This window comes from Rhincodon typus, chromosome 11, assembly GCF_021869965.1.
Source record: "Rhincodon typus isolate 14 chromosome 11, sRhiTyp1.1, whole genome shotgun sequence".
Taxonomy (NCBI): Eukaryota; Metazoa; Chordata; class Chondrichthyes; order Orectolobiformes; family Rhincodontidae; genus Rhincodon; species Rhincodon typus.
Genome location: NC_063342.1, coordinates 64,683,234 through 64,699,450, shown reverse-complemented (window position 1 = coordinate 64,699,450; position 16,217 = coordinate 64,683,234). Strand labels below are relative to the sequence as shown.

The 16,217-nt window shown below is 39.5% G+C and overlaps 1 protein-coding gene across 1 annotated transcript in view; it reads right to left on the bottom strand.

Annotated features, from left to right (window-relative positions):
* LOC109930959 (SH3 domain-containing kinase-binding protein 1) overlaps positions 1–16,217 on the bottom strand; it is a gene marked incomplete at its 5' end in the record, with an annotated part of 89,783 nt that overhangs the window by 36,083 nt on the left and 37,483 nt on the right. Inside the window, 4 exons of the mRNA XM_048602527.1 lie at positions 2,235–2,329; positions 3,933–4,008; positions 13,548–13,753; positions 14,543–14,672. Coding sequence (XP_048458484.1) covers positions 2,235–2,329; positions 3,933–4,008; positions 13,548–13,753; positions 14,543–14,672 — 507 coding nt within the window. The remainder of the gene's footprint in view (positions 1–2,234; positions 2,330–3,932; positions 4,009–13,547; positions 13,754–14,542; positions 14,673–16,217) is intronic.

The following is a 16,217-nucleotide window of genomic DNA, read 5'->3' as shown; positions in this document are numbered from 1 at the left end:
GGGACACGAGATAGCTTTGGCAAATATAGTTAATTAAGGAGAATCCAAGCAGATTCTGTCTAAGTACATTAATGGCAAAGGAGTAACTAGGGTGAGCATAGGGGCCCTTAAGATCAACATGGTCGTCTATGTATGGAACCACAGGAGATGGCTGAGATACTAAACAAATATTTCATGTTAGTGTCTAATTTGGAGAAGGACATGGAAGCTAGGGTACTTGGGGAAATAAATAGTGATGTCTTGAAAAGAGTTCATATTACAGAAGAGGGGGTGTTGGAAGTCTTAAAACACATGGTACATAAATCTCCAGGACCTGGAGAGAGAACTTTGTGGGAAGCTAGGAAAGAAACTGCTGGGCCCCTTGCCGGGATATTTGTATCATTGACATGGGTGAGGTGCCAGAAGACTGGAGGTTGGCTAATGTGGTGCCATTATTTAAAGAAAGGCTATAAGGAAAAGCCAAGGAACTATAGATCAGTGGGCCTTATGTCAGTGGTGGTTAAGTTGTTGGAAAGGACTCTGAGGGACAGGATTTATATGTATTTGGAAAGGCAAGGACTGATTTGGGATAGTCAGCATGGCTTTGTGCATGGGAAATCAGATCTCACAAATTGGATTGAGTTTTTCTAAGAGGTGACAAAGATTGATGAAGGCAGAGCAGGAGACGTTGTCTACATGGACTTCAGCAAAACATTCAACAAGGTTCCAGATGGTAGGCTGGTTGGTAAGTTAAATCATATGGAATCAGGGGGAGCTAGCCAATTGGATACAAAATTGGCTCAAAGGTAGGAGGCAGAGGGTGGTGGTAGAGGGTTGCTTTTCAGACTGGAGACCTGTGTCAAGCAGTGAGCCACATGGATCGGTGCTGTTTGTCATTGATATAAATGATTTGGATGTGAATATAGGAGGTATGCAGATGAAGTTTGCAGATGACACCAAAATTGGAGATGTAAGGGACAGTGAAGAAGGTGATCTCAGCATACAATGGGACCTTGATCAGATGGGCCAATGGGACAAGGAGTTGCAGATGGAGTTTAAATTTAGATAAACATGAGGTGTAACATTTTGGTAAGGCAAACCAGGGCAGGAGTTATACAGTTAATGGTAGGGTACTGAGGAGCATTGCCAAAGAAACCAAGGGGTACAGGTAAAATTGGAGTCACAGGTAGACAACGTGGTGATGGCAGCATTTGGCACGCTTGCCTCCACTGGTCAGAACACTGAATATAGGAGCTGGGATGTCAAGTTGCGGTTGTACAGGACAACGATGAGGCCCCTTTTCGAATACCATGTACACATCTAGTAGCCTTTCTATAGGAAAGATGGTATTAAACTTGAAAGGGTTCAGAAAAGATTTACAAGCATGTTGCCAGGACTGGAGGCTTTGAGTTATAGGGAGAGGCTGAATAGGTTGGGTATCTTATTCCCCTGAAGTGTCAGAGGCTGAGGGATGACGTTATAGAGGTTTATAAAATCAAAAGGGGCATGGACAGAGTTAACAGCCAAGGTCTTTTTCCTAGGGTGGGGGAGTCCAAAACTAGAGGGCACAGATTTAGGGTGAAAGGAGAAAGATTATAAGACCTGAGGAGTAATTTTTCACACAGAGGGAGGTGCGTGTATGGAACGAGCTGCCAGAGGCAGTGGTACAAGTGGGTACAATTACAACATTTAAAAGGCATCTGAACGAGTGTATGAGTAGGAAGGGTTTGGAGAGATACGGGTCAAATGCTGGCAAATGGGAATAGATCTGAGGAAGGACCCGAAACGTTAACTCTGTTTTCTCCTTCACAGATGCTGCCAGACCTGCTGAGCTGCTCCAACAACTTTGTTTTAGGTCAGATTAGGATATCTTGTCAGCATGGAGGAGTTCAACTGAAGGGTTTGTTTCTATGCTGAACAACTTTTTGACTCTATAATTAAGTCTGAGATTCCTTTAACTGGATATAAAATGGAATATTATAGTTATGGAATGTCATTATATCAACAGATCATGTTAGAATCAGTTATCTGTTCTCTCCTTTGAACCATAAAGATTAGATTAAATTTTCAGGAATTTTTTGTTCATTTTTCAATAAATCACAATTGTCTAAAGCCTTTAGTCAATAAAATGGTTTGAGGAATATGAAACAATACAGCTCTCCTTGTAGTGATTCACTTGCATAGCTTAGTAAAGAAAGAATACAAAGTATTGGAATATTTTCTTTATAAAATATATAAACAAATTATCTTCATACCTTATTTATAATAATTACAATCTCTCCTTCTCTGATTGTCAACTCATCATCATTCTGTGCCTCATATGGGAATAGTACTTTGCAATATTCTTTACCTGAAATCAAGCAAGCGTAAACCATTGAACAATCAGCATCCTAGACTGAGGTAAATAACTTGTCAGTTTTTAACATTTTCAAACTTGAATGTTTCAGTCCAGTTGCATTTTATGACTGAGTCTCTTTTGCATGTTAAGACTGAGGAAGCCAAACTGATAAATTAATTCCAAATGAAATAGTTTGTTGCACTTGTGTGACATTTCACATCACCGTATACAATTCATCACAATGACCGAGTGAAACGAGTTCATGTATATCTTTAGTAATGTCAGTGAAAGCAATGGCTACACACCTAACAACACCCAGAATTTAGGGCGGCATGGTGGCTCAATGGTTAGCACCGCTGCCTCACAGTTCAGACACCCGGGTTCATTTCCACCCTCAGGCAATTGTCTGTGTGGAGTTTACATATTCTCAGCCTGTCTGCGTAGGTTTCCTCTAGGTGCTCCAGTTTCCTCCCACAGTCAAAGATGTGCAGCTTAGATGGATTGGCCATGGGAAATTCAGGGGTATAGGGACAGGATTAGGGGTGTGGGTCTGGGTGGGATGTTCCTTGGATGGCCAGTGTAAAGTCAATGGGCCAAATGGCCTGCTTCCACACTGTAGATTCTAGATTGATGATTCTATCTATTACTGGAACTTACATTTGACTTTTACACCAAACTGCAATTTTGAATAAATACACACACAGTCTTTTAGTCCAGAGAAGTGATTTGTCTAATTAATCTTACATAGTCTAATTAATTTAACACAGACAATTACACTCAATTTTACTTTTCTTTGATAGCAAAAGTATTTTTTAAACTCCACAGTTATAATTTCACATTACCAGTTCACTATTACTAGTGTACTCATGTTCACCAACTTAAGCTGCTCTAAGCATCTGCTTTTAATTAGAGTAATTTATATAACCCAGCAAATACTAATGCAGTAGACTTAAACATCAGCACAAACTTCCAACAAAATAACACAACTGGCACTGCTGTTGAAAGGCAAGGATGTCAACAAAGTTTAGAAAGTCAAATTAGAAAACCTGAGCACTTCCAAAATTAATTTCTAATTCAATGTTTGAAGCTGCTTTGGCAACTAGCCTATTAAAACTTTATGAAAGCAGCCAACTATTGGAAAATCTGTTACGTTTTGAAGAAGGAACAGTTAGGTAAACACTTGGTGGTTTCAGTTTCTCACTGAAACTAAACTTAGTATCATTTAGGTATTAAGACCTAGCCTACCTCCAAAACAAAAAGCATAAAATGAGCAGTTATTTCAGTGAGCCTCGCTCTACTTTGTCCAGTGTTACACTGGACCCAAACATTAGGTTCAAGCTGGATCTGTATTAAGTCTGGTGGCAGTGCAATGGTGGGACACACTGCACCAAAAATTACATTTGCAATATAAATGAACTCTTCAATTCCCCTGTCTCAGATGAAGATCAGGCAAGGGTTTTATAAAAGTAGAAACCAAGGTAAAGTTACTGTCTTGTTTTAAAATTTACAACTTTAAGTACCAAATATCATCAGCAAAAGTTAAGAGAAGTCGGAATATTTTATTTGAGCTTAATTTTAGAAGCTACTCAAAGTATGTTATTCCATTATTACTCACCCTTAGGTCTGCTGTCTGATTCAGACTTTGTAGGTTCCTGAGAAGACACAGCTGAAGCTAACTTTTTTCCAGAAGTCTAAAACAAACAATGCAATAAATTATACAGCTGACAACATGTGCTCTTCCTACCTTTACAACACTCCTACATCCTTGACTTCACAAATGAATGGTTACAGCATGATATCCAGAGATAAATGCCATGCATACGATTTTATGGAACCTTACAGCACAGAAAACAACCTATGCTGTTTTTTTTTTTTAAATTTACCAAGCAATTAGTCCAACCCTCCTGTTTCATTCCAGTAAGTTTGCATGTTTTCCTTTCAAATGTATTTATCCAATTCCATTTTGAAAGTCATTGTTGAACCTACTTCCATCACCCTGAGGCACAGTGCATTCCAGATTATCAAAATTCAATAAGTAAAACAAATACTTCCCCAACACTAAACAAAAAGAACTACAAATGCTAAAATTCAAAAAAAAAAGCAGAAATCACTGGAAAAATTCAGTAAGCCAGGCAGCACCAGTGGAGAGAACACAGAGTTAACATTTTAGGATGAAGCAACAAAACTCAATAGATCTGGTGAACATTGAAACCCAATTCATAGAATGATAAAATCCCAACAGTGTGGAAACAGGCCAATCAGCCCATCGGTTCACACCGACCCTCTGAAGAGCATCCCGACCAGACTCACCTCCCTACTCTATCTCTGTAACCCTGCACTTCCCATGGCTAATCCACCTAGTCTACACATCGCTGGATACTATGGGCAATTTAGCATGGCCAATCCACCTCACCTGCACATCTCTGGACCATGGGAGGAAATCAGAGCTCCCGATGGAAACTTCATACAGACAAGGAGAATGTGTAAACTCCACACAAAGTTGCCCGAGAGTGGAATCAAGTCCAGGTCCCTGGTGAAGAGACAACAGTGCTAACCACTGAACCACTATGCCACCCACTACAGTTCTTCTAAACTCCAAAGAATTACAGGCCCAACCTACTCAATCTCTCTGCAAAAGACAGTCCCTCCATACCTGGCATCAGCTAGTGAATCTTCTCTGGACTGCCTTCAATGCCTGTTTATCTTTCCTCAGGGGCCTAAATCTATTCACAGTATTCTTTGATTTTCCTAGTACCACTCTTAATAATGGACTCTAGCATGCTCCCTATGACTGAGGTCAGTCTAGACAGCTTGTAGTTCTATTTTCTCTCTTCTTTTTTGAGCAAATCTACCTTCACACCTTAGAAGTTGGCAGCCGATACTTGAGAACTTCCACGTTCCTGTTTTCAAGGGCTGGAGTGTCTTATAAGCATGATTACAGGAGGCACAATGCCTGTCCTCTGCGATTACAGCTAGTTCATGGATGACAATCTTTTCTGAATGTCATTTCAGGAAGACAATCTGTAACTTATAAACTATTACATTATCCTTTGACCGAGATAGAGCATAGTTACAGTGCAGTCCATGAATGGTCATGGTGGATCAGGTGTCCTGAAGATGAGGTTGTGCTGCTTGTATTGATTTTGGAGGCCACAAAGTATACCACATATTCCTAGCTCTGCTCTGCACTGCTCTGCATGACTGAAGGAGGCAAAGATGGAAGCTGATGAATTGGGAGAGCAGCAGCATCTTCTAAGGTGGAAGACATTGAACAGAGGGAACATTTTCCACGATACTGCGAAGCAGTTTTAGGAGCTGCAAGCCAGACAGAATTCAATTGACAACTAGCTCCATTACATGAAATTTAGGGGCCATGATCATTCTTTGACTGTAAATGTGTTGGTGCTCAAAAAAAAAAAGCAGTCAATTTCTGTTCTGAGAAGCAAATGGAGCTTCTGTTTGTTTGTTTAGTGAGCTCTTTCTGGTGCTGAATAAAACTGAATGCTGTGAAGCTTTTGCAGATATTCCAATATGTGATGGTCCCACATTGAACCATAATGATGCTGGGCTACACTGGATATTGTGGAAAGAATAGCATAGGCTTCAACAGAGTTGAAAGATGGGATGTAAAAGACAGGTAAACTGTGTGGCTTTGTGCTTAAACAGCAATAAATATATAAATGTGCACTTGATGTGCAATGAAGCGTCAGCCATGTGCCCTGAGAAGTGTTACTTTGAGGTCTCTGTCCCACTGTGTGCATGGCGAAGAACACCTCCATATAGCCAACATTTGATCAGTTGCATAGCTAGTGATGACACTAGTGCAAGGGATATTGAGATAGCCCAGCAGTGGCAACAACTTCTACCTACAATGAGTGGGGAGATAGGACAAGCAAGATGCCATGGGCGGTGCATAATGAATGCAACAGCATGTGAAAACTCTCCATGAAACATGTGGAAATTTACACCTACCTGGTTTCCAGTAAGATTAGGCCAGCTTTGTCTGCAGATAGCTTAAAGATGTACGCAATTAGCTGTTGAGGATCTGTCAGCTTTTAGCCCCATCATTTTTTCTACTACTTTGTCCCAATATGCCTTAGTTAAAGACTCCCCCATAAGTGGAAATATCTGGTCAACATCTGCACTGTCAAGCCCCTTCAGAATCTTTAATGTTCAAATAAGGTTACATCTCATTCTCCTAAATTCTAAAGAATGAAAGCATAATCAGCTTAGCTGTTCTTGATAAGTCAACACCTTCATTCCAGGAATCAGCTTGGTCAATCTCTACCGAACAGCCTCTAATGTCAGTATATTCTTTTTAAATAAAAGGACCAAATTCATACACAGAAGTCCAGCTTTATGAACACCCACAGCTGTAACAAAACTTTCCATTTTCAAACTCCAACTTGTTTGCAACAAAGGCCAAAATTCCCTGTACTTTTTTATAACGTGCTGCATCGGAGTGTTCTTATTACATTTGGTGCACAACAGCAGTCACATCCCTCTGTGCTGCATATTTTTGGAGTCTCTCTGTTTAAATAACAGTCTGCCTTTTGATTCTTCTAACCAAAGGGCATGACCTCACACTTTCCTACAGTAAACTCTATCTGCCAAATTTTGTGCACTCACACCATTTACTGGAACACCTTTGCAGATTCCTTGCATCCTCATCACATGTTTCCCCAGATATTGTTTGTATTGCCAGCAAGTTTTGACACACTGACACCCTCTTTCAAGTCACTACTGTAGATAGTAAATAACTGAGATCTTGGAGAGATCTATGTAGCACTCCACTAGTTACATCTTTCTAACCTGAAGGAGACCGATTAATCTAGACTCTGACTTGTGTGCTAACTAATCCCCAATCCATGCAAACATATTACCCCTAATACTGTGAGCTCCAGTTTTTTGTGTACCTGATCGAATGCTGAAAGCCAAAAGACAACGCTTCTGAGTTTTCCGAACACTTTTAAACTAATTTAACTCTAAGTTGCAAAAGAAGAACATTTCACTGGACTGACCTTGCTGTCAGTTCTTTAGTTAGTTAGGCCACCCCTTAACTGCTTGAGGCAACATGACCCTATATTTTAGGTGCAATAAATTCCAGGTTTGTTTGAAGTACATTCACCCCGTATTTGGCAGGCAAAACTTTCAGTTTTACGAATTAAAATATAAGCCATAAACCACATATTCAGAATGCACTGCTACAATTCCCTGAAAGCTACAAATTTGATGTGCTCAACCATCTTATTATCCTATCGGACGGCACTCTCTCAAATCCAGCTGACAATTAGAGAATGAAACACCAGTGTTGAACATAATTATTGTTAAACTAGCAATTTTCCAATGATACGAAGTAAAATGAATGTTTCAATTTTCTTAAAAATTAAATCAAGAAGCCAATTTAGACAAGTGGTGCATAATTGCCAGTTAAAGTCTGTTGAAAATGCTGGACAGGTAAATGGAACTGTCACACACATCAGTCATAACATAATTAAAATGGTACAAAAGGCTCAAATGGATCAATGGTGGACAGTTATCACAGCATTTCAGCACCTGTTTTCCATTGTCAACAGGAAAAATTAAGTTGCTAGGACCCTGCCAATGTTTCGTCTGGGGTGTGAAGCCGGATTGCAACCACAAAATTATTGCACATAAGCCATTTGCTTAAAGATAATGTGTGTGCATGGCTACACAAAAGAATTATGGGTATAGCTTGGAGAGACTGGGCTTGTTTTCACTGGAATGCAGGAGGTTGAGGGGCAACCTGATAGAAATTTATAAGATTGTGAGTGGCATAGATAAAGTGGAAAGTAGGAAGCTTTTACTCAGGGTGGAGGGGTCAATTACTAGGGTACACAGGTTCAAGGTACAAGGGGGATAAGTTTAAAAGAGATGTGATGTGTGAGGCATGTTTTTCATACAAAGGGTAGTGGATCCTGTAAGTGAAGGTTTCAGAAGCAGATAAACTTAGCCAGGGTTCGCACCAGGCAACATTATTGAAGTGGAAACAGGAGGCCGTTGTAATAGCAATGTCGTAAGAAGCGTACACCACATTCCCAATTTGTTAACTATTAGGTGACATAATGTTTCACAACATTAAGAACAATTTGTCAGTTTCAGGAATTACATGATCATAGTCATGAAATAAATAACTTGCATCTATTTAAGTGTCTTAATATATCCCAAGGTACTTTATAGTTGAAGAAGTACTTTAGAAGTATAACCACTGGTGCAAGTACAGAAACAAGACAGACTGCTGTCCACATCAAGATACTTCAAAACAGTAGCTAGGTAAATAGTCATATCATTTGTGATGCTGGTTGAGAAACAAATTTTGCTCATAACAATGGAAAAACTCCCCTGCTCCTCTTTAAATAGTGCTGTGGAACTTGATATTCACTCAAGAGGGGAGAGATGATTTACTATTTAATTTAAAACACAGCACCTTCAAAAGCACAGTACTCCTTCAGTAATGCACTAAAATATCAGCCTGAATTACACACCCAGTTTCTGGATGCTGCCTGAAATGTGGCTAGTCCCTGGGTTGCACATTGAAACCACGACTTTCTGACGCAGAAGTGGGAGTGTTACAACTTAACCAAAGCTGACAGAACAAATTAAATTTGGGTATGGTCTTAGTCATGAGGTACAAAGGCCTTTCTGTCACATGAGCAATTTAGCCACTTATTTTTTAGGGGAACAGGGGACAAAACAACAACTAGATGGAATGGTAACAAGTACTTTGATACTAGAAGGATCAAATTAATTCAAATGTTTATACTCGTCTGAACTATGAAGTAGAAGTTTACAAAAATGAATGATATAAATTCTTTTAAAGGGTAAGAACTGACTAATCATAACATTTTAAAAGAAATAAAATTAAAAACAAAAGAACTTAATTAAAACAGCATGTTCAATTTCCTAGTATTTCTAACCTTGGTACCATAGTTATTGGAGATTAAACGGACATTGATCAAAGCCTTGAATTTACAAAGGTGTGTTCCGTTTTAAAAAAAGGACAGCAAAAATTCAAGTTGGGTTGTTGCACAACTGTAGACATGGCAGGACCACTACCGACCAGACTATTGTAACAAAAATGGTGGTCTAATTCCTTATCATGAGCTGATTGTCACAAAAAGAGTAAGCATTTGTACTATTCACAGCATTGCTAGCCCATTGAGACATCAGAATTTCGGACCAAAATCAATCTAGCCAAAATAGCAAAATAACACTTAATCACTGATCTATTCTTTGCTCCATTGATGAAACTATGGGATTTAGGCCCAAATGTGTTCTGGAGAACAGAGAGAAACACGATGGGGTGTCTAGACAACAAAGTACGGCAACAATTAAAATAATAGATCTACTTTCTTCTTTTGGAATGTTCCTTAAAACAATCCAGCAATATTCTCAAAACAAGAAGGAAATGTAATTTCATTTTACCCTAAAACAATACAAGGCCAAGGCAAAAAAAAAATCAAGCTTATTAACAATCTATTAGCACAAACAGCCCAGAAATTTGCGCTAATCATCAGCAGTCCAACAGGGTGCCTAACCTTCTACATCGTCCAGGCCACAAGTTCAAGAATATTGCTGTAAATTTAGTACCTACATTTGGTTTTGACTTGAAAAATTAGTGCAGTACTTGTCAATGTGTGTTGTGATGCATGGCATTTTTGATAATTATAATAATTATTAGAAATCATAACTATAAAGAGAAGTTGAAGGAAAAATACATTAGTGTCTTTGAAAATGTTCTGAAGGCATATTTTATCAAAGTATAAAAGGCTGATATTGCTGTACAATTCTACAAAATTCCATAGTTTACAATTTAATTCTGTGCAGGATTGAACAATTTTTGATAACGGCAAATTTAACCTCCAATTGATGGGCTAAATCCAGCTTGAATTCATGATCCTCGAATATTTTTTACAAATTAATTAGTAATAGTAATAGTAATCTGCTCCAAACTGGTTGCAGCAATTTAATCTAAAATGCATGGCACTGTATGCCCCAGGAGAATGCATCCACCATCCTAACAACTGCCGAAAAAAATTCAACCTGTTTAGTTAGACCAGAGTTCACTTCACAAAGCCATACTCATTCTCTTTGATGAGTTTATACCTTTAAACAGATCAAGGTAAAGGACAAGGCTGATGCATTTGCAACCACCTCCATCCAGAAGTGCCAAGTCAATGCTCCATTGTTACCTTCTGCTGAGGTTCCACAGCATCATAGATGCCAGTCTTTACCTGATTTGATTCACATAATGTGGCATCAAGAAACAACTGAAGTCAATAGATATTACCAAGACTCTGGGGCCTGACAACAACCTAGCATTTGGCCAAGTGTGGTATCAAGAAACCCAGAAAAACTGAAGTCAATGGTTGAAGGCAAAACTGTCAAACAGAAAGAAGGCTGTGGTTACTGAAGGCCAATCATCTCAGTCCCATGGCATTACTGGAGTTCCTCAGATATTTTTCTAATTGACCTATTCAGAAATGCAATTTCACACCTCTGGAGCAGGTAGGACTTGAACCTGGCCTCCTGGCTCAGAGATAAAGACATTACCACGATGCCACAAGAATCAGTGCACTATCTTCACCTTCAGTTGCTTCATCAATGACTTTCCTTTTATTATAAAGGTAATAATGTTCACTAATGACTGGCACTGAACAGTGTGCAATCACAATACCTCCAGATACTGAAACTATCTTAATTCACAAGCAGCAAGACTTGGACATCAAGCTGGCTTAGACTCATAACTGGCAAGTAATACTCACACCGCACAAGTGCCAAAAAAATGACATCTCTACCAGGAGAACCTAATTATCTCCTCTTGACACTCAAGTGACATAATCATCACTAACTCCCACATTATTGTGTGTGTATATAAGTATGTGTATAAATATAAATGTGCATGTATGTAACAAATGCGTGTGTCCAGGGGAATTCTGTGGTGAACAATTCCCAATAACCATCTGATACCTAAAAGAGACAAGTCAGAAATGTAATGAAATGATTCCTGCTTGCCTGGAGATGTGGTTCCAAAAAAACAAACAAACAAACAGTCAAGAAGCTCAAAACCAGGTGAGTTACTCACCACATATACCCAGCTTATGACCTGATCTGGTTAACACCAGTGAGTGGGTGGTCTTGGTCAAAACAATGTTGACAGATGCAAACACAGCAATGGTAATGGTATACTACGTTCGGGAGGTGTTTAGATTCTCCTTTATTGGTCCTGACACCTGCATGGGATAAGTGCCAATTGCTACTAAACAGCCTAAGACCACAAGACATGGGAGCAGAAATTAGGCCATTTGGCCCATCGAGTCTGCTCCGCCATTCAATCATGGCTGATAAATTCCTCAAGCCCATTCTCCTGCTTTCTCCCCGTAACCCTTGATTCACCTGATAATCAAGAACCTATCTATCTCAGTCTTAAATGCAGTCAATGACCTGGCCTCCACAGCCTTCTGTGGCAGTGAATTCCATAGATTCACCACTCTCTGGCTGAAGAAGTTTCTCCTTTTCTCCGTCCTAAAAGGTCTTCCCTTTACTCTAAGGCTGTGCCCTCGGGTCCTAGACTCTCCTACCTATGGAAGCATCTTCCCAACATCAATTTTGTCCAGGCCATTCAAGTATTCTGAAAGTTTCAATTAGATCCCCTCTCATCCTTCTAAACTCCAACAAGTATAGTCCCAGAGTCCTCAAACATTCCTCATATGTTAAGCTTTCCATTCCTGGGACCATTCTCGTGAACCTCCTCTGAACCCACTCCAGGGCCAGTACATCCTTCCTGAGATATGGGGCCCAAAACTGCACACGATACTCCAAATGTGGCCTGACCAGAGCCTTATAAAGCCTCAGTAGTACATCCCTGCTTTTATATTCAAGTCCTCTCAAAATAAATGCCAACATTGCATTTGCCTTCCTGACTACTGACTCAACCTAGAAGTTTACCTTGACAGAATCCCGGACTAGATATCTTTATATCTTTGCACTTCAGATTTCTGAATTTTCTCCCCATTTAGAAAATAGTCCATGCTTTTATTCTTCTTACCAAAGTGCATGCCCTCACACTTTCCCACGTTGTACTCCATCTGCAACTTCTTTGCCCACTCTCCTAACCTGTCCAAATCCTTCTGAAGCCTTGCCACCTCCTCAATACTACCTGTCCCTCCACCTATTCTTGTATCATCTGCAAATTTAGCCAGAATGCCCACAGTTCCTTCATCGAGATCATTAATGTACAAAGTGAAAAGTTGCGGTCCCAGCACTGACCATTGCGGAACACCACTTGTCACCGGCTGCCATTCTGAGAAAGACCCCTTTATCCCCTCTCTCTGCTTTCTGCCAGACAGCCAATCTTCTGTCCATGCTAGCACCCTGCCTCTAACACCTTGGGCCCTTATCTTACTCAGCAGCTTCCTGTGTGGCACCTTATCAAAGGCCTTCTTTAAGTCCAGGTAGATAACATTCATTGGCTCTCCTTGGTCTACCCTGCTCATTACTTCCTCAAAGAATTGTAGCAGATTTATCAAGCATGACCTCCCCTTGATGAAACCATGCTGACTTTGCCATATTTTACTATACATTTCCAAATATTCAGAAATCTCATCCTTTACAATGGACTCCAAAATCTTACCCACGACTGAGGTTAAGCTAATTGGGCTATAATTTTCCATCTTTTGCCTTACTCCCTTTTTAAACGAGGGTGTCACGTTAGCGATTTTCCAGTCCTCTGGGACCCTCCCTGACTCTGGCGATTCCTGAAAGATCACCACTAATGCTTCCACTATCTCTTCAGCTATCTCCTTTAGAACTCTGGGGCGCAAGTACAACTGTTGTTCACATCATCTGTCACATGCAAGCAGGGACTGCTTCAGTATCTGAGAAATTGGCAAAGCACAGAGCCTTGAGGTGTTATCAGTAATCATCCCTATTTCTGATTCTTTAGATTGAAGGTACGTCTATTGTGAAGCAGGTGGAGATGATTGAGATTAGAATACCATCGCGAAATGTCCTGCAGCGTCATCCTGCAGTTAAGATGATTTTGTTTCAAAAAATTGCAATCTTCTTCCTTGGTGCTAGGTTTAATTCCACTCACTTGATAGTTTTCCTGCTGATTCTCATTGTCTTCAAGTCTGCTAAGGCTTCTCAATATTACAATGAATTCATTTGTGTATTATTATTTGAAAAACGTAATTAATAAAGCATTTACCTTATCTATAGTGTTGTTATCAAGTTCTATTTCCATTGATTTTGGTCTTAGTTTGATTGGTTTGTCTTTAAAAATATCTCCAAAGCCAAATCCTTTTATCTTTTTTGGCTGAATTTCTGTTGCTGATGCATTATTTGATCCATCTGCCAACTTCACAGCAACTCCATTTGTAGTATCCTGTTCAGGACTTCCTCGGTCTTTCGCATCTGAAAGCACATTGAACCACTTTAATGAAGGGAAAAGAATGCTGCTATCGTATTTGACCACAAAAATAAAGTCAATAGTGCTGAACCTAATCATGTTTCCATTCAATATGCACACTTCCTAAAGGGATCAGGAAGCTACTTCATCTTCCCTGTTCCAGGGAAGACGACCGATTGCGACAACCCTACTGGTGGACTGACTGTGGTCAGCCTAAAAAAAAGACAGAGGTTTGAAATCAAACTTTGCAGCACCATGACCTGTATAGTTCAATTACTTTCTTTCCAGTGTGGAATTTTTTTTATCCTTCACATACAGCCTTTCCACATCATCAACAAGGGAATAAGCACAGATCATGAAGGCTGAAAGAAATCAAACAGGCTTAATTTTGCCTTGTGTTACATATTATCACCATGAACTTTTACATTTAATTTCTTCACAGAAATAGATAGTCGTGGAATGGTCAGAAAAATAAGAAGCACACGTCGCAGACAAAAAATGAAGCAGAAAGTTATCCGAACAAGGGTGAAACCGAGGACTAACTAGAAGAGTTAACATACTAAAACAGTTATCACCTGGAAATATCCAAAGACAAAGACAACGTTATTAAAGCAAAACTAGAAACCAATTAACGATAATCTTTTATAAAGCAATAAACTCAGACCACAGAAGGAAAGCATCTTCAGACCACCACATTACTGCACACAGGTACATATTTATCTACATGTTCCAAATTAGAAATAGATAGCGAATATACAATATGAATTTCACTGAAACATATTTTCTGAACCTACTCGTTTTTATTGTGGTATCATCGTGTGTGTTAGCTGTTTCCTCTTGTTCATCTGGAAGCTCTTTAATAAAATTTGATGGAAACATTCCACTTTTACCATTGAGGATGCCTTCCCACCAGCCTTCTTCAACCTAAAATAAAACACACATAATACATTATATAAACAAAATAGTTACACATTCGCCCATTAAATCTAAATTTTAAGTCAGAAAATGTCCTTTCCACTAACAAGCAAGGGTAAATTAAGTCAGTTGCCCTGCGAACAGATAGCTAATTATCATGATAACTCCCCAAGGATGGAGTTAACTTCACCAAGTGACTCAAGCTGAAGCACAAGGGTTGGAACCCAGCCAAAATATTAAGATCTTCTAACTTTACCGGAACATTTTATATGAATCAACTATTGGGACCATACTGTATTAAATATCCAGCTGTATTTCCTGGTCAGACAAGGCGAACAATCTTTATGTAGGGGACAGCTTTCAATCAGATGGAATGAAATGTTATCCATTTCAACATACTATCCATGGATAATGTAAACAGTTACATTTCAGAAAAGGCAAGAGAAGAGCAGAGAGTTGCTGTGTACATACATGCTAAATCCATGGACACAAACAATAAACCAATCTATCTTTCCTTCACCCAAAGGAACATGAGCTAGTGTGGAAACTGAATATTACAAAGTTACACTGGAGGTCTTAATTTTCTTGATACAATTATTTTGCGTTGGTTTAAAGCAAGAGTTTAGTGGAGAATAGAATTTTAAATATAGCCTTTTTGTTAGGGGAAAACGGAAGATTAAACTGGATGTCTTTTGGATTAAATTGGATCCAAAGAAGATATGCCTGGTACTAGGAAATTGGAAGGCATCAGTTTTCTGTTGCAGACTTGTAACCGTACACCAACAGTGTTGTTGCAGCATTACTGGCCACTGTTGATTAGTCTCAGCTCAGCTATTAAGCTGTCAAGATCCCATTATGTACTCATGTTTATAAAGGCACAGATGGGGAGTGTCCTCACTCCTCTCATTTTATTCCCTTCAGTGATATTATCTGTAAGCACAGGATTAGATACAGGCATCCAACTTTATTTCACGATCAACTTGAATTCCACAACTGCGACATATTCCTGTCTATCAAGCGGCAACTGACAGAAATTTTTCTGCAACTTTGCTAGAATCAAACCTAACTTTTTCGGCTTATGTTAGGACAAACCTCCTTCAGCTGAAATTGCACTATCATTCCCCAGTATCATCGCAATATAAACTTAGAACTCTGAACCCTCAGCAGCATTTGACCTCAAGCTACATTTCCTTCTTACATCGGATATTTTGCTATAATCAATCCAGTGTGGAGGTGGAGGAACACTGCAGGTCAAGCAGCAGAGCAGTAGGAAAGTTGATGTTTCGGGTTTGCACCTTCATCAGGACTTTGGGAGGGGGGAAGAAGGGTGTGGGATGGTGCAAGATGGATGCAGCTAGGGGGTAGTGGCTTGCTATCTCCTATTTCCTTCCACCACTGCGATCTTCATCATCTTCATTAATTTTCTCAAGGGTAAATATTTTTTCCAAAAAGCAAAATGCCCCCTTTACTAACCCAAAAATGCAAAACACTGGTTCATTCAGAACTCTACAGGCCACATCCCTTGCTCATAGAACGAAATTTTAAAATGCACTA